The sequence below is a fragment of the Ranitomeya variabilis genome, chromosome 3 (genome assembly GCF_051348905.1).
Source record: "Ranitomeya variabilis isolate aRanVar5 chromosome 3, aRanVar5.hap1, whole genome shotgun sequence".
NCBI lineage: Eukaryota > Metazoa > Chordata > Amphibia > Anura > Dendrobatidae > Ranitomeya > Ranitomeya variabilis.
The window spans coordinates 237,582,289-237,607,438 of NC_135234.1; the positions used below are offsets into that span (position 1 = coordinate 237,582,289).

General features: G+C 43.2%; 1 protein-coding gene across 2 annotated transcripts in view; it reads right to left on the reverse strand.

Moving 5' to 3' along the window:
• Window positions 1-4,017: 4,017 nt before the first annotated feature.
• Window positions 4,018-25,150, reverse strand: part of USP49 (ubiquitin specific peptidase 49) — a 109,711-nt gene continuing 88,578 nt past the window's right edge. Inside the window, exons 3-6 of one of the 2 annotated variants that reach the window (XM_077295309.1) lie at window positions 23,543-23,747; window positions 9,035-9,143; window positions 7,373-7,575; window positions 4,018-5,522 (exon numbers count right to left, since the gene is read on the reverse strand). In XM_077295309.1, coding sequence (XP_077151424.1) covers window positions 5,302-5,522; window positions 7,373-7,575; window positions 9,035-9,143; window positions 23,543-23,747 — 738 coding nt within the window. In that variant the 3' untranslated portion in view covers window positions 4,018-5,301. The remainder of the gene's footprint in view (window positions 5,523-7,372; window positions 7,576-9,034; window positions 9,144-23,542; window positions 23,748-25,150) is intronic. The other variant, XM_077295308.1, reaches the window with a different exon arrangement.

Sequence of the window (25,150 nt, forward strand, 5' to 3'; positions counted from 1 at the left end):
GTGGCATTGTGGTGTAAAAAAAAACCTTGGAATGTCCTTGGAAAACACGGCATCCAGTGATAATAGTTCATGTAGGTGGAATCCATGGACAATTCTTGACGCTACTTGAAAAATACGTTATAGCAATCAAAGTATCCAAGCACAAACAAAAATTTTAATAGAAAATCTGCAGTCAATGCATTCTGGATTGTCCATTGTTCAGACCAAGCAGGGAAGTGCTAGTGCTTGTAGCGGCTTCGGGACTACAGGCCGGATATGGAGCTGATCCGGACTGTACAAGAAGCCATTTCTTTTTCTAATAATGACCATTTGTAGGAATTTTTTTTCTCTTGCTGGTATTACCTAAAGAGTATAATGTGGAGAGAACAGTTCTGTTGAACTGTCCAGAATAAGTGGAACTTTGTTTTGTTTGGATAAAGCTTTTCTAAATTTCAAACGTTATGTATCTTTTTACTGTGCACTTACCCAATTTAATAAAATTTTGCATCTTGTTAAGTTTGCCTACGGTTATTGATAAATTAATCATATTTATATTTCAGCTTTTATTTGCAATGCAGGCGATTAGCAAAGTTCTTGTCCTTTCTGTGCTCCCGCAGCTCAGACCTCCGTACACCCGTCACCGAATATGAAGCTGCACCAGCAGACAAGCCTTGTGCGCCATCGCCTAGGTATCTTATCCAGCAGCAAGCCTGAGGCTGCCGTCACACTAGCAGTATTTGGAAGCCAAAACCAGGAGTGGAACAATTAGAGGAAAAGTATAATAGAAACATATGCACCACTTCTGCATTTATCACCCACTCCTGGTTTTGGCTTATAAATACTGATGTAAAATCCTGACCAAATACTGCTAGTGTGATGGCAGCCTTACTGTAATCAACGGAGAGAGACCCTCTACTGGAGACAACATATTGGAAGAGGGGAGAGGGCGAGTCAGCTCACCAACAAGAATACATCGCATGGAGCCGCCCAGGTCCAGGAGTAGCAATCAGCAGGGAAAGAAAGGAAATCCTCCGGCGATGACAAGTTTTGGATTTAAAACTTCACATTTATTTCTGCATTAAAGAATCGATGTGCCTCCATGATGAGAACAGAAGAAAATAAACTTAGGCACTCAACTTATGCAGAGCTTTTTGTGATTTAATGTAGTTCTCAAATAAAACATTTCGGCCACAGTGAACGGCCTTCTTCAGTAGCGGTTAGTATCAGAGGAAGATGAAAGCGTAGGTGTACGCAGTTATATAGTATTGGCACGATGGCAGCAAGATCTGTGCAAAGGTATAAGGTCCCGCCCGGTCTAACCGGTGTATAATGGAGGCCCAGAAAGGACAGCGTGTCTGGCAGGGACGCAGCATACCACCTGACCATACTGACTAGCGGTAGATGCCGCGTACACCTACGCTTTCATCTTCCTTTGATACTAACCGTTACTGAAGAAGGCCGTTCACTGTGGCCGAAACGTTTTATTTGATGACTACATTAAATCACAAAAAGCTCTGCATAAGTTGAGTGCCTAAGTTTATTTTCTTCTATATATATGGTGTGGGACTACTTAGGCACCTCTTCTGGTAGTTCATACGGTGTCTTTCTCAATCATGAGAGCAAACCTACACATTTCAGCTACAACGCCTTAATGATTCAAGTATTGCTGAAAATACCATCATTAAATAGCGTATGTTGAAAATCGCATGTCTGGTTAACAGCCAATTTGAGGAAACAAGCAGATAAGATCTGATTAAACTCTGATTGAAACCCTCCAGAGTAAACAAATGTACATTTTTTTCAGATTCTCAATCCTCTTGGAATCATGTCTTTACCATTTTAAAGTCCTACATATCTAGAGTCCCGTCAAATTTTAGTCTCTTTAAAACATTTTACTTTCTAGTTGCTTGATTAAGGTTTGAAAATCATCATTGGCGGTATTCGAGGTAATGTCCGCCGTGGTCTTTCCAGCATTATTTTGACATATATAAAAAAAAAAAAACCCTACGGCTAGTAACTAATCATTACAGGCACAGTCCAGCCACCCTTCCCATATTATTAGAAATATCCCAGTAGGGGAAAAAAAAAAATCACACGCATTAGAGGGAATAGTAACAGATGTGAGGATTTCCAAATATAATCCAAGAAAGTTGCAAACAGTGTCAGAGACAGAGGCTATACAGATATCATAAGCCGGGCTAATGGAACAGTTGCTGAAAGAGACAGGCGGGATATGTTGGGGGACAACAAACAAAGCCGCGGTAAAAAAAAATAAATTCTGCAACAGAAATAACACAGGTTATCAAAACAATCCTATTACTCTATCTACTCATTTTGTACCAAGACCCTAAATTATCCAGCATAGTTAATAACAGATATACGCTTTGTGGCCAAAAGGGCTCCTTACAATCTACCAGATTAACAATTAACTGATCCATGGCTTACACTTAAGGGTTTTTTTGATAGTGTGGTCATTCAACATGTGTTTCATGTGAGCATGCGCTTAAAAGTACAAGCTTTTTTTTACATATAGCACAAGTCAGGGTCATAACGTAAAAAGCTTCATGAACTGCAAGAGACTCCTTCTGGATTTTCAGACTGAATACAAGAACCCCTTTAGGATGCCATGCTCCAATATATGGAATGCATTATGATCTAGTATGGGTATAATATTTGTTGGTATTATGTGTTTGTCATCAGGTGCACTTTCCTCGCATTGGCTGTTAACCAGACATGTGATTTTCTATTTAGTGATGGTATTTTCAGCAATACTTGACCAGTGATTAAGGCTTTGCAGCTAAAATGCGTAGGTTTGTTCTCATGATGGAGGCACCGCCTTTTTTTTTAATGCAGAAATAAATGTGAAGTTTTAAATCCACAACTTGGGTCATGGCTGGAGATTTCCTTTCTTTTCCTGCTCTACTGGATAGACACACCAGGGAGTCCGCTTCTGGATCTTTTAAAAAACCATGTTTATGCAGTTTGTCAAGCAATCCAAAGCATACTCTGCTTGGGTCATGCCTATGGATCCAGAGCAGGCTGCTCGGGAGGTATGCCCCAGCAGCGGATTCGATGACTGGGCCACTCATGGCACTGAAGGCCGCAGTGGTCAGGTGACTAGAAGAAGGAGAACCTATCGATGACTCTTCGTTCTAGTGACCTGACAGCTGCACCAATCCCAACCAACGCTGCTCTAATGGTGCTTGGAAATTCGCTTTATATGTGCAAAATTAAAGAATTTATATGTAAGTGTTACTTCATCGTATATTCACAAGCAGCACATTTGCTGCAGAAATGGCTACTGCAGTCTCAGTTATATAAAAGGGAGCACAGAAACAGAACCCCCCATTATAATAAATGGAACTAATCTTTAGGCACATGTATTTTAGTAACCAATCTGCTGCAAGTGAATATATGATTAGAAATCGGAAGCTAAAGTGTGCAGCTGAAACTCAAAAAAAGAGAACACTGCTAACCATTGGCATCGCAACATAAGAGATGACAGCAAGTGCTGAACAATATGATATCATTTACAAGTACACCTCAAACCGTAACTAAACTTTGGCTATTTTTTTTTTATATAGGTTATTGGTCTTTTAAATGCAAGTAGATTGGTGGTGGCCGGGTTCTGATTCACTACCCCCCACCGTACACACACAAAATTATAGGGGTTGTTCAGCCTTTCTGTGAGCGCACTGCATGCTGGGAGGATCCTCCGATGCCAGCGGAGGGTGCATGACCACAAGTATGTGATTTGCATTCATGCGGTCAGATGCTGACTAGATGGGCACGGCCTCGCTCAAAGAGCGACAGCAGACTAGTAGCCTATAGCCGGACAACCCCTTTAAGTGTAGGTGCAATCAAAAGAATTGGTTTTCTACTGTATCTGTATCCCATTCTTGTAAGGCAGGAGCTGTGCGATTTGGTCTTCTCAATCAGGAGGTTTTTGAGAAATCGGTGGGGGTCTTAGGTCTTGGGCCCACACTAATCTACTTGTAAGAGAATGTATAAAAAAAAAATCTCCACAAACAGTCTTTAAGTCTATATATAAAAAAAGGAAGGTTTTTATATTTGCAGCAGTAAAATCTTTATGAAATAGTGCAAATTTCACTTCAGATTTAAACCTATAATATGAAAATAGTGGAATATGTTGTGAAAGGCTGTAGGAAGAATTGACGTGCAGTAGGAGTCAAATTCACCATGCTTATGACCGTTCATAAAATCTCCACAATGCTGCTACTGGTATGTGCAATTGATTTTTTTGCCCAAAAAATCTTTTGTGTAAGCGACCCGTTTGAACATAATCCATAACAGATAATTAATGGTCAAAGTTATAAAACTTTTACATTCTAACTTTATTTTTTTAGATAACTAATCAGAATGTAAACTGAGCTAACTAGCTTAACCTAGACTGAACATTTTGAAAATGAGCTACCCACGATAATCTTTGATATACTGACATAAGAATTAAAAAATGGCCCTGAAAGCAGACCTATCATCAGTTCAAAAGTGGCCAGATTTTGCTCCTTACAAAAGGGACGCGTCTCCAGAGTTCCCTGGGGGCGAGTCTTTAGGCTGCTCTGCATAATTACGCTGAGAACCACCCGCTAGTAAAACCCCAAAACATTAGCACTAAATTAAAAGGTCCTATCTCTGGGGCCGCATTTCAGATTTAACAATAAAAGGTGGATTACAATCACAGAACAAAAACTGGCCAATTCTGAAATGGTGACAAATCCTCTTATTTCTTGTGTGGACTACACAAACTGTTATAGCATAATGAAAAGAAAAAATATATATATTTCAGTCGCATTTTTTTGCAAATAGAAAACCAATTCAACAGACAAAAAAATAAATAAATCAGTACCAGCATGGAGAAAAAAAAATTGCACAGCGGATGACTGCATTGAATGATTTGCCATTGAACGATATGTAATTTAAAAGCCAACATAACATCCTCTTCACTAACGATTTGTAAGAGGCCACACTCTTGATTTCGCTGCATCTTCTATTCATGAAGAAAAAAAAATTAAATGCAAAAACGTGTAAAATTTTCCGTATTAAACTTGGTCAACTATTCTTTTCAGAAAAATACTTCCCTTACACAGATAAACATAGGAAATTCCCCCTCCTACTTGCTGGGTTCCTATAGTAAGAGTAGAGTGATCACATTTCCAGTTTTCTGTTGCTACTCTGACAAGATGAATAAAAAAAAACAAAAAGAAAGAACACAGCTAAGAATCAGTCTACAGATGTAAAAACATCCCACTGCCCAAAAATAACAAAAATAAAAAGTTCAGAAATGCTCCGATGCTAGTGGTGTCAGGGTATAGTTATTCGCCTGCCAGGCTCCTGGGGACTGAGCGGGGCGGGAGGTGATAAGAGAAGATCAGGAATCCCTGGATCACTTGGTGTGTTGCCGCTTTGCACACAATTCTGTGGATTACTCCGCTGAGTGTAAAAGAGGATGTAGGCTTGTGTCCTGCACACTTCCGCAACAGAGCACATGTTCAGTTTGGAATCATTGCAATGAACCCAAAAACCTGAAATGGAAATAAGAATAATGAGTAGAGAAATATGCTGTATATACTCGTGTATAAGCCGAGATTTTCAGCACTTTTTTTTTTTTGAGCTGAAAACACCCCCCCCCCCTACCCTTAGCTTAAACACAAGTCATGGTACAGAAAGTCGGCGGGGGAGGGGGAGCCGGCGGCTGTAGCAGTGACAGCTGCAGCTTCCAGAAGACATCAATACTCGCCCTCCATTGCTGCATCTCCATCCCTGCTCCGGCAGTTCTTACCTGTTCCTGTGCTCAGCGGTCAGGTGCATACGAGGATGGGACTGGGGGAGCCATGCATGCAAGGATGGGACCGGGGGAGCCGAGCCATGCATTCAAGGATGGGATCGGGGCGCCGAGCCATGCATACAAGGATGTGACCGGGGAGCCGAGCCATGCATGCAAGGATGGGATCGGGGCAGCCGAGCCATGCATACAAGGATGGGATCAGGGCGCCGAGCCATGCATACAAGGATTGGATCGGGGCGCCGAGCCATGCATACAAGGATGGGATCGGGGCAGCCGAGCCATGCATACAAGGATGGGATCGGGGCAGCCGAGCCATGCATACAAGGATGGGATCAGGACAGCCGAGCCATGCATACAAGGATGGGATCGGGGCGCCGAGCCATGCATACAAGGATGGGATCGGGGCGCCGAGCCATGCATACAAGGATGGGATCGGGGCGCCGAGCCATGCATACAAGGATGGGATCGGGGCAGCCGAGCCATGCATACAAGGATGGGATCAGGGCAGCCGAGCCATGCATACAAGGATGGGATCGGGGCGCCGAGCCATGCATACAAGGATGGGATCGGGGCGCCGAGCCATGCATACAAGGATGGGATCGGGGCGCCGAGCCATGCATACAAGGATGGGATCGGGGCGCCGAGCCATGCATACAAGGATGGGATCGGGGCAGCCGAGCCATGCATTCAAGGATGGGATCAGGACAGCCGAGCCATGCATACAAGGATGGGATCGGGGCGCCGAGCCATGCATACAAGGATGGGATCGGGGCGCCGAGCCATGCATACAAGGATGGGATCGGGGCGCCGAGCCATGCATACAAGGATGGGATCGGGGCGCCGAGCCATGCATACAAGGATGGGATCGGGGCGCCGAGCCATGCATACAAGGATGGGATCGGGGCAGCCGAGCCATGCATTCAAGGATGGGATCAGGACAGCCGAGCCATGCATACAAGGATGGGATCGGGGCAGCCGAGCCATGCATACAAGGATGGGATCGGGGCGCCTAGCCATGCATACAAGGATGGGATCAGGACAGCCGAGCCTTGCATTCAAGGATGGGACCGGGGGAGCCGAGCCTTGCATTCAAGGATGGGACCGGGGGAGCCGAGCCATGCATTCAAGGATGGGACCGGGGCGCCGAGCCATGCATACAAGGATGGGATCGGGGTGCCGAGCCATGCATACAAGGATGGGACCGGGGAGCCGAGCCATGCATACAAGGATGGGACCGGGGAGCCGAGCCATGCATACAAGGATGGGACCGGGGCAGCCGAACCATGCATACAAGGATGGGACCGGGGGAGCCGAACCATGCATACAAGGATGGGATCGGGGCAGCCGAGCCATGCATACAAAGATGGGATCGGGGGAGCCATGCATACAACAGGGGGAGCCACACAGAGCAGAGCAGGACGGGGGAACCACGCATACCGGTATAGGGATGAGGGGTATGTTATACTTGAGTCAATAAGCTTACCCAGTTTTCTGTGGCAAAATTAGGTGCCTCTGCTTATACTCGAGTATATACAGTATATAAAACCTATACCATTTGCCCATTTTAAAAGAAAAAAAAGAACTTACCACCCTCTGTGTTGTAGCAGTATGCAGTATAGTGTCCAGAACCAAACCCTTTACCATGATGCATTACTACTGCAGAGAGGTCATAAAGATATGTCCCAGGATCAGAGGGAGACAATGAACCTCTACAATATGGTTCCATGTTCAACACTTGGTCAAAGAACACATGGACTCCGATTTTCTCACGGTGATTTCGGCCAGACCACCTGTAAGCAAGAAAATACAATTTATATCATTACTATACTTATGGCACATGCATTTATAAATACATAAAAATAGAAATTGTAATTCATAAAATGGGAGAGTCATTAAAGCTAGAGAGCAAGGAACGACATGCTGAAACCAACATTCTTTTAATCCCTTCTTTGGACATCAATACCTGCTACTGGTGACTAAAACTAGGAACATATGCATCTATTAAAAAAAAACAAAAAAAAAAACAACACTCCTTGAGCCAGGATCACTGCCTCCATTTTCACCTCATCCCCTTTATCTGTTGTAATGTAGGAAGTCTGTCTAACTTCCAATAAGAATTGTTAAAATAGGCCAGAGAGGCTGTGGAGAGAAGTGGTCAGTGTTTTATTTTTCTCTGCCTTGGGTAAAATTTATCTGACCGATGTTCAGCTAAGTGTTGTTGTTTTTATGTAGGATGAGTGTTCTGCTCATAGCCATCTTAAGTGTATGGCCAACTCAAGGAAAATGAACTTGAAGGGTTGACCAAGACTTAATAGTTCTTAGAAACTATCTGCCTCTTATTTTTGTGTACGAGACCAAGTTGTCCTGCACAGGGATAATCTCTGTGGCAATTTTACTGCTTCATTTCACCCCTCGTCAACAGAGCAGTGTCTTTTCAGATGTTTTGCTGATTGACAACAGACTCCCCGCAGTGAGGAAGCAGGGAGCTAGCTTGTCAGTCAGCAGGACATCGGTAGAGTCGCCCTGTCAACAGAGCAGAGGAGAAGATGCTGCTCTGTGGATGTCAGCTGAAGTCGCAGAATAACCGGCATGAGCGGTCCGTGACCGCTATAAGCCAACAGGGATCGTTGCCGAGCAGAACAGGCAGTTAGTTAGTAACTACATGTCTGATAGTTGTTAGACCCATATGGAAAAATAATAAAAAGTCCCGGCTAACCCCTTCAAGATGTCTAAGGGTATGTTTCCACCTTCAGGATGGCCAGCGGTTTGGACGGAGCGGCAAACCCGCTCCGCCCTAAGCCCCGCCCCTTCTGTGTTCATTGCAGACATCCGGCATCATCGCACCCCACACATAGGGCCCTGTGATATACCTTGCGGCGGCGCAGCGGCGCCGCAAGGTACACGGACATGTGCGATCTTAAAAGACGCGCAGCATGTCCAGAATCGCAGGGCCGCCGGGTGCGTGTTACCACGCATAGTGGAGATGGGATTTCATAAAATCCCCTCCACTATGCTGTAACATCTGGATGCTGCATGTTTGACGCTGCGGCTCTGCGCAGCGTCAAACACGCAGCGTTTCCTGAACGTGGACATATACCCAATGGTACTCACAATAGTGAACTTGCTTACTGTTGGCTAATCACAGTCCAAATAAGAGATACTTGATACTATGTTGCTGCTGTTCCTCTCTTCAAAGTAAATCTTGCCACTTGAATAAAACAAAGATATTTACTATGAGGCTGATCTTACCTAAAGCGCTTAAGGTGCAGCCGCAAGACTTGAGGTAGTCTAAATATCATAAGCTGCTTCTTGGCTTCACTCAGCACTAGGGGTTTTGGGGAGGATTTCCGCCTACGTCCTGTAATATGAAAATAGGAAATTAACATAGAATACAATAGTAACTAGCAATCTAGATTTAGCCCCTTCCACCAAGTCAAGTATTTACAGTGCTGAAAGTGGGTAGCAAGGTACAGGCCCGGACTGGTCATTTGCCTGGCCGGGCAGATTCCTGTTGTACTACCCTTCTTGCACCCACAGTTGAACACATGCTCCTGCTCACACCCAGGTGTTTTTTTCTGCCATCCATAGTAGCCAGCAGAAAAACAAACAAAAAAAAACACATATAAAGAAAACCAGCAAAATACAATTTTTAACTATATACTAACTCTAGGGTAGCATTTTTGAAATTAGGAGGACTTGAGTTTTTGTATATAAAAATACCTTTTATTAAATATAAAACATCAAAGGACAAGGAGATTACTTTATCAGAAATAAATAATATAATTTAACATTCGTATGGAAAATATTGTGATCCTAGTTGGTGAAGACGCAAAGTGATCACTAACCAGGGCTGATAATAGAGCAGCTTTTAAAATTACTGCCAAATAGGCAAATATATAAACATGAAATATAAAATAATCTTATTCCATACATGTGCTGAGAGCAAGCGACATTTTTCCCATTATATAGATTAAAGTAGTTCCAATCAGAGGTACATATCACACATAAAATGTATTAAAGTGCTGCACAGAGTAATGTTGTAATAAGAGGTTAATTACCCATTGTATTCCAAGTTCAGTCCTGGGGGGCGACCACTCTCCCCGACGAGCGTTTCGAGAGACTGATTCTCGCTTCCTCAAGGGGGCACTTTAATACATTTTATGTGCGATATGTACCTCTGATTGGAACTACTCTAATCTAAAAACTCTATAATGGGAAAAATGTCGCTTGCTCTCAGCACATGTATGGAATAAGATTATTTTTTTGTTTCATGTTTATATATTTGCCTATTTGGCAGTAATTTTAAAAGCTGCTCTATTATCAGCCCTGGTTAGCGATCACTTTGCGTCTTCACCAACTAGGATCACACTATTTTCCATACGAATGTTAAATTATATTATTTATTTCTGATATAGTAATCGGTTTGTCCTTTGATATTTTATATTTAATAAAAGGTATTTTTATATACAAAAACTCAAGTCCTCCTAATTTAAAAAACAAACAAAACAGCATGCTTTTTTTTTTAAATTTATTATTATTAATTTATCTGTAGTTTGCTCTAAAAAGACTGACATCTGCAGTACAAAAAGGACTTGAAGGGTATGTGCACACAATGCAGATTTAGTGCAGAATTGGTGCAGAACTGCACTGTGATTTACAGTACAATGTAGATCAATGTGAAAAAAATAAGCTGTGCACATGGTGCAGAAAAATCTGCGCAGAAACGCTGTAGATTTCAAAGTGCATGTCACTTCTTTTGTGCAGTTCTGCAGCGTTTCTGCACCACTCCATTATAGAAATAAAATCTGCACAAAAAACGCACCTGCGGATTCTGCCAGGAGATGCAGATTTAGTGCAGAAAATTCTGCACCACATTTCCTACGTGTGCACATAGCCGAAGAGAAGGACTGTACCACCAAGCGAACAACATGGACTTGTAGGAGAAGTGCGGTTTCAGGTGAATGTAACGGTGTTCTTTATTGTGTGAGAATCAGTGGCAGCCGGCGGGTGACTGTGTCCATCCTGTGTGAAGTGTATACAGCAGTATCTCACTGTATCCTATGTGATGTATTTACAGCAATGTCTCGATTTAGCTTACGTGATGTATGGATCTAAAAAAGTATTCAGTATTGATGTGTATTAATTATTTTTATGTCTGCAAACTTATTCCTAGTCAATTTGTTTAATGGGGTTATCTAGAGTTTTGAAGATATTTTCTGTCAACAAGATAGGGGCCAACTTTCTGATCCCTGGCAGTTTCGGCGATGGAACCCCCACCGATTCTAAGAAGTGAGGCTCTTCAAAGCCCCGCTACTTGGGATCAGCTGGGATCCTATATGATCAGAAAATTATCGGAGTCTTCAGTGATCAGGAAGTTATCCATTATCAAGTCAGGCCCTGGCAGCACACATTAATGGCACTAGCGTGGTGCGGGGGCTCTAGATACCCGTTTTGGTAAAGGGTATCGGTATATACAGCTGACACACGGTTGCAATGGACCAGGGATTTATTTTACCTAAAATTAAAAAAAAACAACAACTAAAGTCGACAGTGGTAAAGGTTCGGCTTTCAAACCTCAGACACTCATTGCCTGCAAAGTAATCTCTACAAAATATTACAAATGAACATTTTGTTTATGGTAAAGTTAATTTGCCCCATTACTTTTGAGCCCCTGATATGAGGAGGATTGTAGAAAATTGGTTGCAATTCCTAAAAGTTTCACAGCATATTTCTGTTTAAACCCTTAAATGAAACCTGAAAGTCTACACTTCAATGTCTCAGTTGTTTCATTTTACATAAAAAATAGTGGCATGCAGAGCGCGAATCACGAACATTCGGTCACTCCAAATATTTCTGGCCCTAACTGTACTTAGCTCCCAGACCAGTTTCTACAGGTGACGTTGATGAATCACGCAACCACCCCAGCTGAAGACATCTGCACTGATGGAATACTAACAGGCTGTAACTAATCACAGATTGGCTGCAGCGAACATATGATATTACAGCTGAGTGCTGCAAATTCAGGAGTTAAGTATTTGTATTTTTTATGGTCATTTTAGTTGGCAAGGAGGGAGTGGACAACCCCTTTAAACCAGAGCACGTCACATCTATATATTACAGTACACCAAGTACAATGATTATTCATTAATGAAGTGTTCAGCAGATAGTTGATTATAAGGGCAAGTTCACACTAGGAGTTTTTGTTCTGCAGCAAAACCTGATCTCTTGGCACGAAAAAAGCATGTTTTCCTTGGTCTTTACTGATTTTTTTTGCGGCAGTTTTGGCATTCTAGATTTGTCTCTTATGCATGCTGATAAAGTGTAGGGTTGAAAAAAAAAATCCTATTCCATAGAATCAGTTTTTTGCACAAAAAACGCAGGAAAACATGACACCTGCATTTTTTCACCACCCATTCAAGTCAATGGGTGAAAACGCTGAAAGAAGTGACATGCTCTATGTCCAAAAAAGCCATGCAAAGTACAAAATACTGATGATAAAAAATAACAATGTGTGTGCATGAGATTTCAGAAATCTCAGGCTTTGCTGGTAGGTACTGTAACTTGCAGCTAAAAATTAGCATATAAAAATGCATTAAAAAACCTGCAGCAAAAACAACTAGTGTGAACATGGCCTAAAACCGTGTTACTTAAAGAAAATCCCTTCCCTTTTCATGCTGTCAGCAATGGCACCACATGGAACAGAAATGTCACAAGAGCTAAGAAAGAAAAAAAATTGGTGATGCTTATCAGCCAGAATACTGTAGCTAAAGTGATACAAAAATTGGAAAGGCAACCATCTCACAGAGACGTACAGGCCGACCATGGAAGATAACACCAAAGAAAGAGCATTTTCTGATAAGAAGATGAAGAAAATCAACATGAAAGTTCACTGCAATTAGCTAAAGTAGTAAGACAAACCGGGGTGTTTCCTATGATTCAATATTGTGTACACTGCAGAGGAACAGCATACATGTCATGCACGAAGGAAACCTCTCCTAAAGCCAAAGTAGAAAAAATCCATACACAATGTGCCCGGTCCTGTATGGAATAATATGACGACTACCGAGATTGTATTATCTGGAGTGATTAGACCACGATAAATGCATTTTTGGAACCAATAGCTTCAAACCTGTATGGAGTCGCAAAAGTGGGGTATACAAAGAAAAATGCATGGTGCCTACAGTGAAACATGATGGGGGCAGCGTCCAAATGTGGGGCTGCACGAGTGCTGCTGGTGTCAGAGAGATACATGTCATTGATGGCATCATGAATTCAAAGATGTACAAAATACTAGTTGTAATTTTTGCATCAACTAATTTGGGCAAAACTGAAGATTTTGTAATGAAAGTTATATTAACCTTATTTTCATGTTATGGTTAAAATGTTCTAGGAGACTCAATCTTCTTAAAATTTTGGAAATTGTTCTTGTTTCTAGTGAGATATTAAAATCTTACTTTTCTAAGGGAGTGTACTTATTTATGCTAGGCACTGTGTTATTGTCAGGGTATTGCAGCCATTTTTCACACATACTTTTACTAAATAAGAGTTTATACTCTTCACCCAATTTTGAGATAAATATATTCTATCAAAGCTGAAAATCTTCACTTTGTGTAGTCACTCAATTCTAAGTAATATACTGTGGTAAACCACCAAAATAAAAACTTCGTACGATTTTTATAGCAGTATAGAGTTCGATTCATTCCACACAAGAGAAAAAGATCCTATTGCAATGCTGGGCAGGTGTAGCAAGAAATGAATAATAAATGTAAATATATTCTTCGGAATACCCTTTGCTTTTTATCTGTAGTATCTCGAAGCGATTGCATATCTTCAAAGCAGAAGAACGTTTAGTTTTTTTTTTCCTACAGAAGCAGTCTTGTCCCAATGATAATTGGCAAGTTATCTTCAGGGTAGAATTACTCTGAACAATCTTTACAAATAGATTTTTGTGCCATTTTTGAGCATAGTAAATCCACTCTTTGCAGGCCTTCAAAACATCTAATTTTCAAGATCTAACTTACACAAATAGTTTTTTTTTGCGCTGCATGTTTTAGGGTAGAACCTGTATAATATTACACAGAAGCTCTAAGCCTCAGTCTGAAACCGCCATTTTCGTCAAATAGCGGATCCGCCATTTTTTTTTGGCGGATCCGCTATTTTCCCATAGACTTGCATTAGCGACGGATTGTGGCGGATGGTCGTCCGTTCCATCCGCCATGTGACGGATCCGTCGAGATTTGGCGGACGTCATCTAGACATTGACGGACATTATAATGTTTTTTGTCTGCGCCGAAATGGCGGTTCGCGACGGATCCGTCATGTCCAACATTCCATAGAATAGCCGCCTATGGGCGACGGATCCGTCGCGACCGTCATTTGGCAGATCCGTCGCCCCAATCCGCTTTTTCAATTGCGCATGCTCCAAAAAGTAGATACTTTTCCCAGACAACCCCCAAGTAACGGATCCGTAAAAAAAACCCGGATCCGTTGGAACCGTTTTTTTTGGGATGAATCTCCTTTTGGTATGAGGAATAGTATATATATGGTTTGTTCCTAAGGTGCACCAAGGAATATATATGGCGCATAAAAATGGATGTTACCTGGGGATTCATTCATGGACACTGCTAACCCTTAAGTAGATGGCATATTGGTCTCATAGGACATTTGGCCTAGGGTTAACTCCTATTGTGGCAAGGCTAGGTTCACATTGCGTTAATGGGTTAACGCTAACGGACTGCGCTGCACGGCGAAATTGTCGCAATTAACGCCGTGCAACGGGTCCGTTAGCGCACCCATTGACAGCAATGTGATTTGTCTCTGTAGCGCATCGCTAGCGCATGCCATTTTCGGCACGCGCTAGCGATGTGCCGTTCTTTTGTGACGGACCTCGGACGCTGGTTGCAGCGTCCGAAGTACGTCCGAGGTCCGGTCCTCGCCAGCACAGATCGGGGATCTGCGTTAGCGGGAACGATGAACGCGAATCCTAAAGAAACATTGCGTTAGCGCAATCCGCTAGCGCTATGCGCTTAACGGATTGCCCTAACGCAATGTGAACCTAGCCTAACGGACAGATTTGTGATTTTAAGATCCGTCACAAAGAATAATTACACTCATTAGGGCTGCCTAAATATATGGTTTTGAGAGAAGCTATGACAGTTTGGTCTGCACAGCCCAGTATGTGAGTGCCTATTATCTCTTTTGTGGTTTGTGCTAAATGAAGGTAACCACACACTGAAAATTGATCGGTTATTGGTTACATGTGGCCAAAGGACTGGAGAAGCTACATGTAAATTATATCTAACAATAGACCAGTTGGTTTGAGAGTGGATTTAAGTTTTTATACTGGGTCCAAGTACTGAGTCCAAGCGCAATCTACATATTGTTTAGTGTTGTTTGTCTAATGCACCTTGCACTTTGTTATGGTGATCACTTTTTGTAAGAATTTTGGTAATAATATTTGCCTTTTTAAGAATCGTAGTAAAGGTTATGTTTTAATCCTAGACGCTTATACAAATAACTAGTTGGATTATACCACAGGCTCAGTACAACGTGTGCACATACCCTACAACTTTTTTTTTTTTTATCTTGGCCCAAAAACTCCCCAATACAAACCAAGTGCCTTTTGCTATGATTTGAAATAATGACAGTGGCAGCTATATTGTTGTTTTAACACAATTGCAGAATCCCCCCACTATAGCTTCAATACAGGAACGCAGCCTTAGACCGGTTTCACACGTCCAGATAATTCCGGTACCGGAGAATTTGGTACCGGAGTTATCCGTGTCCGTGTGCTCACGTGGCACACGTGCGGCAGCCGTGTGCCGCCTGAGGACCACATGGACCGTGCAGGAGAGACAGCGCTACACTAAGCGTTGTCCCCCCTGCGTGTGGTGCTGAAGGCAGCATTCATCTCTTCTCCCCTGCAGGAGAGAAGAGATGAAAGATCAAGTTTTTGTTCTTGTTTGTTAAAAATAAAGTTTGCTGGTGACCTCCCGCCTCACATCCCCAGTGTGCCGCCCGGCCGCTTGCAGAGAAATACTCACCCAGCTCCCGCGATGTCTCCACTAACCTCTCAGCGCCGACAGCTTGTCCTGTGTGAGCGGTCACGTGGGACCGCTCATTACAGTGATGAATATGCGCATATTCACCACTGTAATGAGCGGTCCCACGTGACTGCTCACACAGGACAGGCTGCCAGCACTGAGAGGAGACATCGCAGGAGCTGGGTGAGTATTTCTCTGCAAGCGGCCGGGCGGCGCACTGGGGATGGGAGGCGGGAGGTCACCAGCAAACTTTATTTTTAACAAAAAAGAACAAAAACTTGATCTTTCATCTCTTCTCTCCTGCAGGGGAGAAGAGATGAATGTCGCCTTCAGCACCACACGCAGGGGTGACGGCGCTTACTGTAGCGCTGTCTCTCCTGCGGGCGATACGTGCACACGGAGGAGAGTGCACACTGTTCTCCGTGTGCACGACGTATTGCTGTATGTGCTGCCAGAGAAAAACGGACATGTCTCCGTGTTTTCAACACGGACACACGGTCTGTGAAAACACGGAGACATGTGCATAGATCCATTCATTCATTTGAATGGGTCTACGTGTGTCAGTGTCTCCACTACGTGAGAAATCTGTCAGTACACATACCGGAGACACTGACGTGTGAAAGAGGCCTCTCACAAAGTGAAAAATACAAGCAGCCATTGCTTTTGATTTTACAGTGTTTAGCATGCAGCAGATTACACAATTATGTCAGTACAAGGGTTGTTCTGTTTAGGTCTCCAATAGATTTAGCAAAGCACGTTGGTATTTGAATGTAGAAACAGAAAAGCAATTTATTTCGTTTGGTATAAGTGTTCATTTTACTGTATGGATTGTCACAGAGGTGTAGATGCAAATTATAGTTTTACATTATTTTTTCCTTGTGTAAAATAAATGGCTTAATAGGTAAAAAAACCCCCTCATTTTAATTTTAAAACCATTCTAAAACGTTTGTTGTTTTTTTTAAAGTAATGGTGCTGCGCTATGCAACAGTCGCTGCTATGTTGATGGCATACTAGTAATTAAAGAGGAGACCTCAACAAACAGCTGATCGGCAGGGGTGCAGACAATGGCTAAAGATCAGCTATTGATGGCTTATCTTGAAGAGTTTCTCAGAGAATGTTATTATAAAAAATAGCTGCCGTCACATATTTTAAGCTGCAACCCTTTCCTAGTCACATGTCAAGAATGGTTGCAGGATAAAGAAACACTGCTCAAGACAGGTCTTTCAGCTGTCAGACGAGAAGCATCATTAACAAACATACCTAATCTGCTCAGAAAAAAAGCAAACAAACCAACCTATCTTCAACTGATTGGCTCTTTTTCCAGCTTGATCCTGCTTCATACTCATTTGTAAATCTGTTCTGTTTACAGCTTTACAGCAGGGCAAAAGACTAAAGCCCCCGTCTCACATAGCGATTTACCAACGATCACGACCAGCGATACGACCTGGCCGTGATCGTTGGTAAGTCGTCGTGTGGTCGCTGGGGAGCTGTCACACAGACAGCTCTCTCCAGCGACCAACGATCAGGGGAACGACTTCGGCATCATTGAAACTGTCTTCAACGATGCCGAAGTCCCCCTGCAGCACCCGGGTAACCAGGGTAAACATCGGGTTACTAAGCGCAGGGCCGCGCTTAGTAACCCGATGTTTACCCTGGTTACCAAAAAAAACAAACAGTACATACTCGCCTTTCGGTGTCCGTAACGTCCCCCGGCGTCTGCTTCCTGCTCTGACTGAGCCGCCGTACAGTGAGAGCAGAGCGCAGCGGTGACGTCACTGCTGTGCTGCGCTCTCACTGTACGGCGGCACTCAGAGCAGGAAGCAGACGCCGGGGGACGTTACGGACACCGGAATGTAAGTATGTACTGTTTGTTTTTTTTTTACATTTACGCTGGTAACCAGGGTAAACATCGGGTTACTAAGCGCGGCCCTGCGCTTAGTAACCCGATGTTTACCCTGGTTACCAGTGAAGACATCGCTGGTTCGGTGTCACACACACCGATTCAGAGATGTCAGCGGGACCTCAACGACCAAAAAAAGGTCCAGGCCATTCTGACACGACCAGCGATCTCACAGCAGGGGCCTGATCGCTGGTACGTGTCACACATAGCGAGATCACTACTGAGGTCGCTGTTGCGTCACAAAACTAGTGACTCAGCAGCGATCTCGCTAGCGATCTCGCTATGTGAGACGGGGCCTTAAGGGTACTGTCACACTCTGCAACTTTCCAACGATCACGACCAGCGATACGACCTGGCCGTGATCGTTGGAAAGTCGTTGTGTGGTCGCTGGGGAGCTGTCACACAGACAGCTCTCCAGCGACCAACGATGCCGAAGGCCCCGGGTAACCATCGGGTTACTAAGCGCAGGGCCGCGCTTAGTAACCCGATGTTTACCCTGGTTTCCATCGTAAAAGTAAAAAACAAACAAACTGTACATACTCACATTCCGGTGTCCGTCAGGTCCCTTGCTGTCTGCTTCCCGCTCTGACTGAGTGCCGCCGTAAAGTGAAAGCACAGCATAGCGGTGACGTCACCGCTGTGCTCTGCTCTTACTTTACGGCCGGCAATCAGTCAGTGCAGGAAGTAGACTGCAAGGGACCTGACGGACACCGGAATGTGAGTATGTACGTTTTTTGTTTTTTTTTACTTATACGATGGTAACCAGGGTAAACATCGGGTTACTAAGCGCGCCCCTGCGCTTAGTAACCCGATGTTTACCCTGGTTACAAGCGAACGCATCGTTGGATCGGTGTCACACACACCGATCCAACGATGACAGCGGGAGATCCAGCGACGAAAGAAAGTTCCAAACGATCTGCTACGACGTACGATTCTCAGCAGGGTCCCTGATCGCTGCTGCGTGTCAGACACAGCGATATCGTATGGATATCGCTGGAACGTCACGGATCGTACCGTCGTAGCGACAAAAGTGCCACTGTGAGACAGTACCCTAACTAAGCATGGAGCTCTTGTGCCAGCCCTGCTCTGCAGCTGGTGAGCAGATTAGGTATGATTGTTTAAAGGGACTCTGTCAACTGAATTTGGAGGGAACAATTTTCAGCCATAGGGGCGGGGTTTTCGGGTGTTGGATTCACCCTTTCCTTACCCGCTGGCTGCAATATTGGATTGAAGTTCATTCTCTGTCCTCCATAGTACACGCCTGCGTAAGGCAAGATTGCCTTGTGCAGGCATGTACTACGGAGGACAGAGAATGAACTTCAATCCAATATTGCAGCCAGCATGCAGCCAGCGAGTAAGGAAAGGGTGAATCAAACACCCGAAAACCCCGCCCCTATGGCTGAAAATTGTTCCCTCCAAATTCAGGTGACAGAGTCCCTTTAAATGCTGCTCCTCACAGTTGAGACACATGTCTAGTGCAGTGTTAGGGTGCAACCCATCCTGACACATGACTAGGACGGGTTGCAGCTTGAAAAATAAGACAAAGGTAATTTTTATTACATTTTCAGAGAATCCCTCTAAGGGCTGAGTCAGACTGCCGTATAACTCATGCGAGGATTCCGTCTCACTGCACGCACTGGACTGAGCAAGACAGTATGATGTATTTCTGTGCAGCTGTCAAGCTCAGGTCAGGAGAGCCGACAGCCAGTACGAGGTTTACGATGCGATTCTCACACAAGAAATACGGCAGTCTGTCTCTGCCCTTAGGATAGATCTTCAATATTCTTAACTTAAAAGAATCCTCCCTCCCCAATAATTCTGACTCTAGGAAAGTGCTCAGTCTGCGATGGGCAAGGCTGAGGTCATGTTCGTGTATAACATCCGATGCAGTGAGGGTGAGCTTATCGTCATGCTATGGTGATCTGATCCGCTTGCATTTGAGATTCACAGGTGAGGAAAAAAAAGCCATGCAATATATGTTGCCAAAACGGTATGAGGAAAAAAAAAAAAATTGCAGATCTGATCTGCCCAATTAAATAACACTGCTCAGAGTACACTGCGAGATTATTCCGCATTACACTCCTCCATATTATACACCAGTGTGAGCGAGCCCTTAAAGAGCGAGCTTGCAGGTGTGTAGCAGCTTGCACTGCCAACTCGCACTTTAAGGCTGTGTGCACACGTTGCAGATTTTTCGCGCTTTTTTGCTATAAAAACGCATACATTATGCATCCCATCACTTAGAATGCATGCTGCAATTTTTGTGCACATGATGCGTTTTTTTCCACGAAAAAAAATGCATCGTGGTAAAAAACGCAGCATGTTCATTAATTTTGCGGATTTCCCACTATATTATTGCATTGGGAACCTCCGGAAAAATGCGCAAAAAACATGGTAAAATCGCGGTAAAAACGCATTCGGATTTCTTGCAGAAAATGTCCGGTTTTGCACAGGAAATTTCTGCAAGAAATCCTGAACGTGTGCACATAGCCTAAAGGAACTCTTTCAGCATAGAATGACTGTTCAAACCAAGTACAGGCACTAGTGCACCATGGATTGATCAATCATTTTAGTGCACCTTCCCATGTGCTTGTTTTCCCTCTGCCTCCACCCTACTCTCTTTCATTGACAGCTCTGGCTTCATACATCAAGAGAAGGGAGGAGATAGATGGAAAGCAAGCAGGTCAGAAGGTACACTGAAATGTTTGGTCACTCCATGATGTGCCAAGAGCGTGTACTTGGTTTGAAAACCCATTCTGTGATGAAACAGTACTTTTAAAGGGTAGGTTCATACGGGCGTATAAAAAAAAATTAAAGAAAATCATTCATCTTTTCATCCAGAAAAGTGAGGTGGCTTCTCAGTTGTTATCCGTGTGTCAAGTTTTTTTTGGTTTTTATTTTTACAGCTGCAGCTATTAATAATTTATAAGGCCATTTACGGTTTCACATGTTATAGAACTGCAAGGTATTTGGAGAGAAAAATAAAAATAAAAAAAATCACCCACCTCCACACCCAGAAACTACTGTGTGTGGTGATTTTTTTCACACGCTTGAGAAGTGAATCGGTCCAAGATTTCTGAAAGTTATTTGAAATATTACTGCTAAAAATTTATAGAAGTCTAATGTCCCCAATAAGTAAACTGCAATACAAAAAATGATATTTGTCTACTTTATGTTGGCACCGTTTATTAACTACTTTGTGTGGTAAGGTTATCGATTTTAAGGGCATACGCATCAAAAGTATAAAAAGGGCAATCTTTTTTTTTTTTTTTCAACATTTTGTGAATACCATATATACTCGAGTATAAGCCGAGATTTTCAGCCCATTTTTTTTTAGGCTGAAAGTGCCCCTCTCGGCTTATACTCGAGTCATCGTCCCAGGGGGTCGGCGGGGGGGGAGCGGTGGCTGTCACGACATCATACCCACCCCCACCTGATGGGTCTCTGCACGTCCCCGCTTCTCAGACGGTCTCTGGTGCCGGCAGCTCTTCCTGTGTTCAGTAGTCACGTGGTACCACGCATTAAAGTAATGAATATGGATGCGACTCCACTCCCATAGGCGTGGAGCGCATATTCATTACTTTAATGAGCGGTACCATGTGACCGCTGAACACAGGAAGAGCTGCCGCCGCCGAGACCGTCTGAGAAGCAGGGATGTGCGTAGACACCATGCTAGTAGGGGGTGAGTATGACGGGGGAGGGTGAGCCATCTGATCTTCACCTGTCCCCGTTCCACCGCCGGGCTGTGTCTTCCACGTCCTCTGGCTGTGACGTTCAGGTCAGAGGGCGCGATGTCGTGGCTAGTGCGTGCCCTCTGCCTGAATTGTCACTGCAGAGACCCGGAAGACAGCAGCGCGCGGCGGTGGAAAGGGGACAGGTGAATATCGCAAGTGCCCGGCACCTGGCTCCCAGCAGCATATGGGGTTATATTATTCTATGAAGCATCTTATGGGGCCATCAACTTTTATGGAGCAGCATATGGGGTTATGTTATTCTATGGAGCATCTTATGGGGCCATCAACCTTTATGGGGCAGCATATGGGGCATATTATTCTATGGAGCTTCTTATGGGGCCATCACTAACCTTTTATGCAGCATTATATGGGGCATATTTTACTATGGAGCCTCTTATGGGGCCATTATTAACCTTTGTGCAGCATTATATGGGGCATATTTTAATATGGAGCATCTTATGGGGCCCATCATAAATTGTATGGAGCATTATATGGGGCATATTTTAATATGGAGCATCTTATGGGGCCCATCATTAACTGTATGGAGCATTATATGGGGCTCCTGATTCAATATGGATATTCAAAAACACTTAACCTACTGATGTCTCAATTAATTTTACCATTATTGGTATCTATTTTTATTTTTGAAATTTACCGGTAGCTGCTGTATTTTCCACCCTAGGCTTATATTCGAGTCATTAAGTATTCCAAGTTTTTTGTGCCAAAATTAGGGGTCTCGGCTTATACTTGGTCGGCTTACACTCGAGTATATACGGTAGTAAATTTGGGTTGTGATGTTCTGAGTTTATTTAAGAAACAAGTACAATTTGTCATGTAAGCAAAAAAAAAAAATCTTAGACCTAAAAGGGATACGTAAAGGCAAGGTTATTGCTAAGTAAAGTGACACATTCCAGATTGGCATCTAACAGTGTAAAACCAGATTTTTGTCATCTCTTGTTTTGATAATTTTAGAAAAATATAAAAAATGTAGACATAAGCTTGGCTGGTATTTATGGACTTCACATGTTTGGGTCACACTTTTAGCAACCAGAATAAAATGTTACCTAATTTTCTTTTCTTAACGTCACTTTAAAACGGGCAAGCACCTTCATGCAATTTTGCATCAACATGCCAAGTGGCATTTTTTGGGTCAATGTCAATTTATTTGTCTTTATCTGTACACAATAAAAGTGTGAAAATTGTTCTGACTGCCAGAGATCAGTCAAGAAAGGTCAAGAAATCCCTAGCTGTGAAAGGGTTAAATTTAACAGTACTGCATTTTTTATTTTTTTTGCTGTACATGTCGGCTATAGAAAACTTTGAGCAGCATTAAAGGGAATCGGTCACCCCTTTTTCCGCATATCATGGAAAAATATAATTCAATTCAGTGTCAACTATGCATTATAACAGTACTTTTTATACCCCTTGATTCCCCACCTTTGATCAATAAATATCATTTATATTCCTCCCGTGGTGTATGTAAATCTGCTCTGTCCGATGGGCGGGGCTTATTGTCCGTCCTTCCCCCCCCCCCCTTTGCTGTACGTATTGGTTTCTGTGAATATCACAGATCGCGCAGCGTTACCGCGCGTGCGCAATCAAATGGCTTTTTGAGCGTGCGCACTATGCTTTGCCCAACAGTGGGCAAAGCATAAAATCATTATTGTGCATGCGCCGGTATACGCCACTACGTTCTATAGCCCGGTGTAATGCAAAGCATACTGCGCACACGCGCGAAAGACCGCTTGAATGCGCACGCGCGGTAACAGTACGCGAATGCAGGAATTACAAGAAAGAAATGCGTAGAGCAAGACAGGAGGAGGGGGGAAGACGGACAATAAGTCCCACCCATCGGACTGGTCCGAGCAGATTATATTCCTCCCGCGGTATATGTTAAACGGTATTGATCAAAGGTGGGGAGTCAAGGGGTATCAAAAGTACTGGTATAATGCATAGTTGACACGGAATTATATTTTTACATGATATGTGAAAAAAGTGCTGACAGATTCGCTTTAAATTCATACAAAGAAGACGATCACTGACTCAGTAACAATTAGGGGAAGCATAGTAGGCCACTCACTGTTACACTGGTCACAGGCATATATTCTTCCTTCCAGTGCTTCAGTCTCTGTGAACTTGGCCAGCATTTCGGTAAGAGTGCATTCAGTAGTGGTGACTGGAGGAATCCCCTTTTCCAGACAATGATAACGCTCTGGGAATTCCAGAGACAAGTCCCAGAAAGGTTCCACTGTGTCAGACTTATAACTACAAGTCAAACACGTAACCTGCAAAATAAAAATGTAGTATGAACTATGACATTTCTTTTCACAAGATGTTATAGGATACGTACACTACAATAAAAAAAAAATGTTTAATACAAATCATATGAACATTTTTGGGGGAGTCTAGAAGAAGCGTGGCTATTGTTAGTACAAAAAGTCCACACCAACAACTATTCCTCCCCATCAGTGGCTCGTGTGTTCCACCATACCAGCCAACCCCCACAATTTCCTTTTATAAAAAACAAACAAAAAAACACATTGCAACCTGGCTTCTGTATTTTCTGCAATGTGACATTCACACTCATTATGGGGGACTTTAATATCTCCATTGATAATTCACTCTCTCCCCATCCGTCACTCATCTTCTATCTACAATTTTCTCTCTAGACCTTTCATGGCTTACTAATGCTTGAATGTGCTCAGATAAGGTGTTATCTAAGCATGGTCGGTGCGAACAGAGTGTCTTTGGCGTACTCAAATAATATGTTAGAGATCCCGTACCTGCATGCCTCATGGCTTTTCGACAGCCACAACACATGCATGGACTGCCTAACAAATAGGCAATTGCCAAATAACATGTATCCTCTTCTCTCTTGCTTTTCAACAAGTTCACTTTCAGTCTTTGAACCATTTACGGAACAAGATAACAGACTTCTTGCTTCTTGTCGCCCTAGTATTTCCACCAGTGAACCTATTCTCTCATGGCTGTCACGGACCACCTAACTAAAATATTTAACCTCCTTACTTTGTTGGGTATCGTTCCCTCCTCCTTCATGACTCCTTTACTAAAGGGGAAACAAAAAAACCCAAAACAAAACTTTGACCAGAACTGCTACAAGACTCTAACCCCCCTCCATCTCTAAACTCTTGAAACACTTGGTCTCTCATCTAGTCAGTTAGCTTTCAGATAGCCCTCTTTTCTTTACCCTTTAGGCTATGTGTACACGTTCAGGATTTTCTGCAGAATTTTCTTGAACAAAACTGGACTTTTTCTGCTGGAAATCGCGCTTTTCACGCGGTTTTTTTCCGGAGCTTCCCAATGCATTAAATAGCGGGAAAAACACGAAAAATCCGCAAAATTAATGAACATGCTGTGTTTTTTTTCGCGGAAAAAACACATCATGTGCACAAATTGCAGAATGCATTAAAAATGATGAGATGCTTAATGTATGTGGTTTTAAGAGTTTTTATCGCGAAAAAAAAAATGCGAATAATCCTGGACATGTGCACACAGCCTCAGTCTGCTACTATGACTTCCTCTGGATGTCAGATTTGTCTGAAGGAAGGGACAGTGAAGCTGTCACTGATTGGCTGCAGGGATCACATGTGTCTTTTTTGCACTTAATAAAAACATTTGCATTTTAATCCATGCTTTGGTGGTGATCCCCTCTCTATGGCCTACTTTC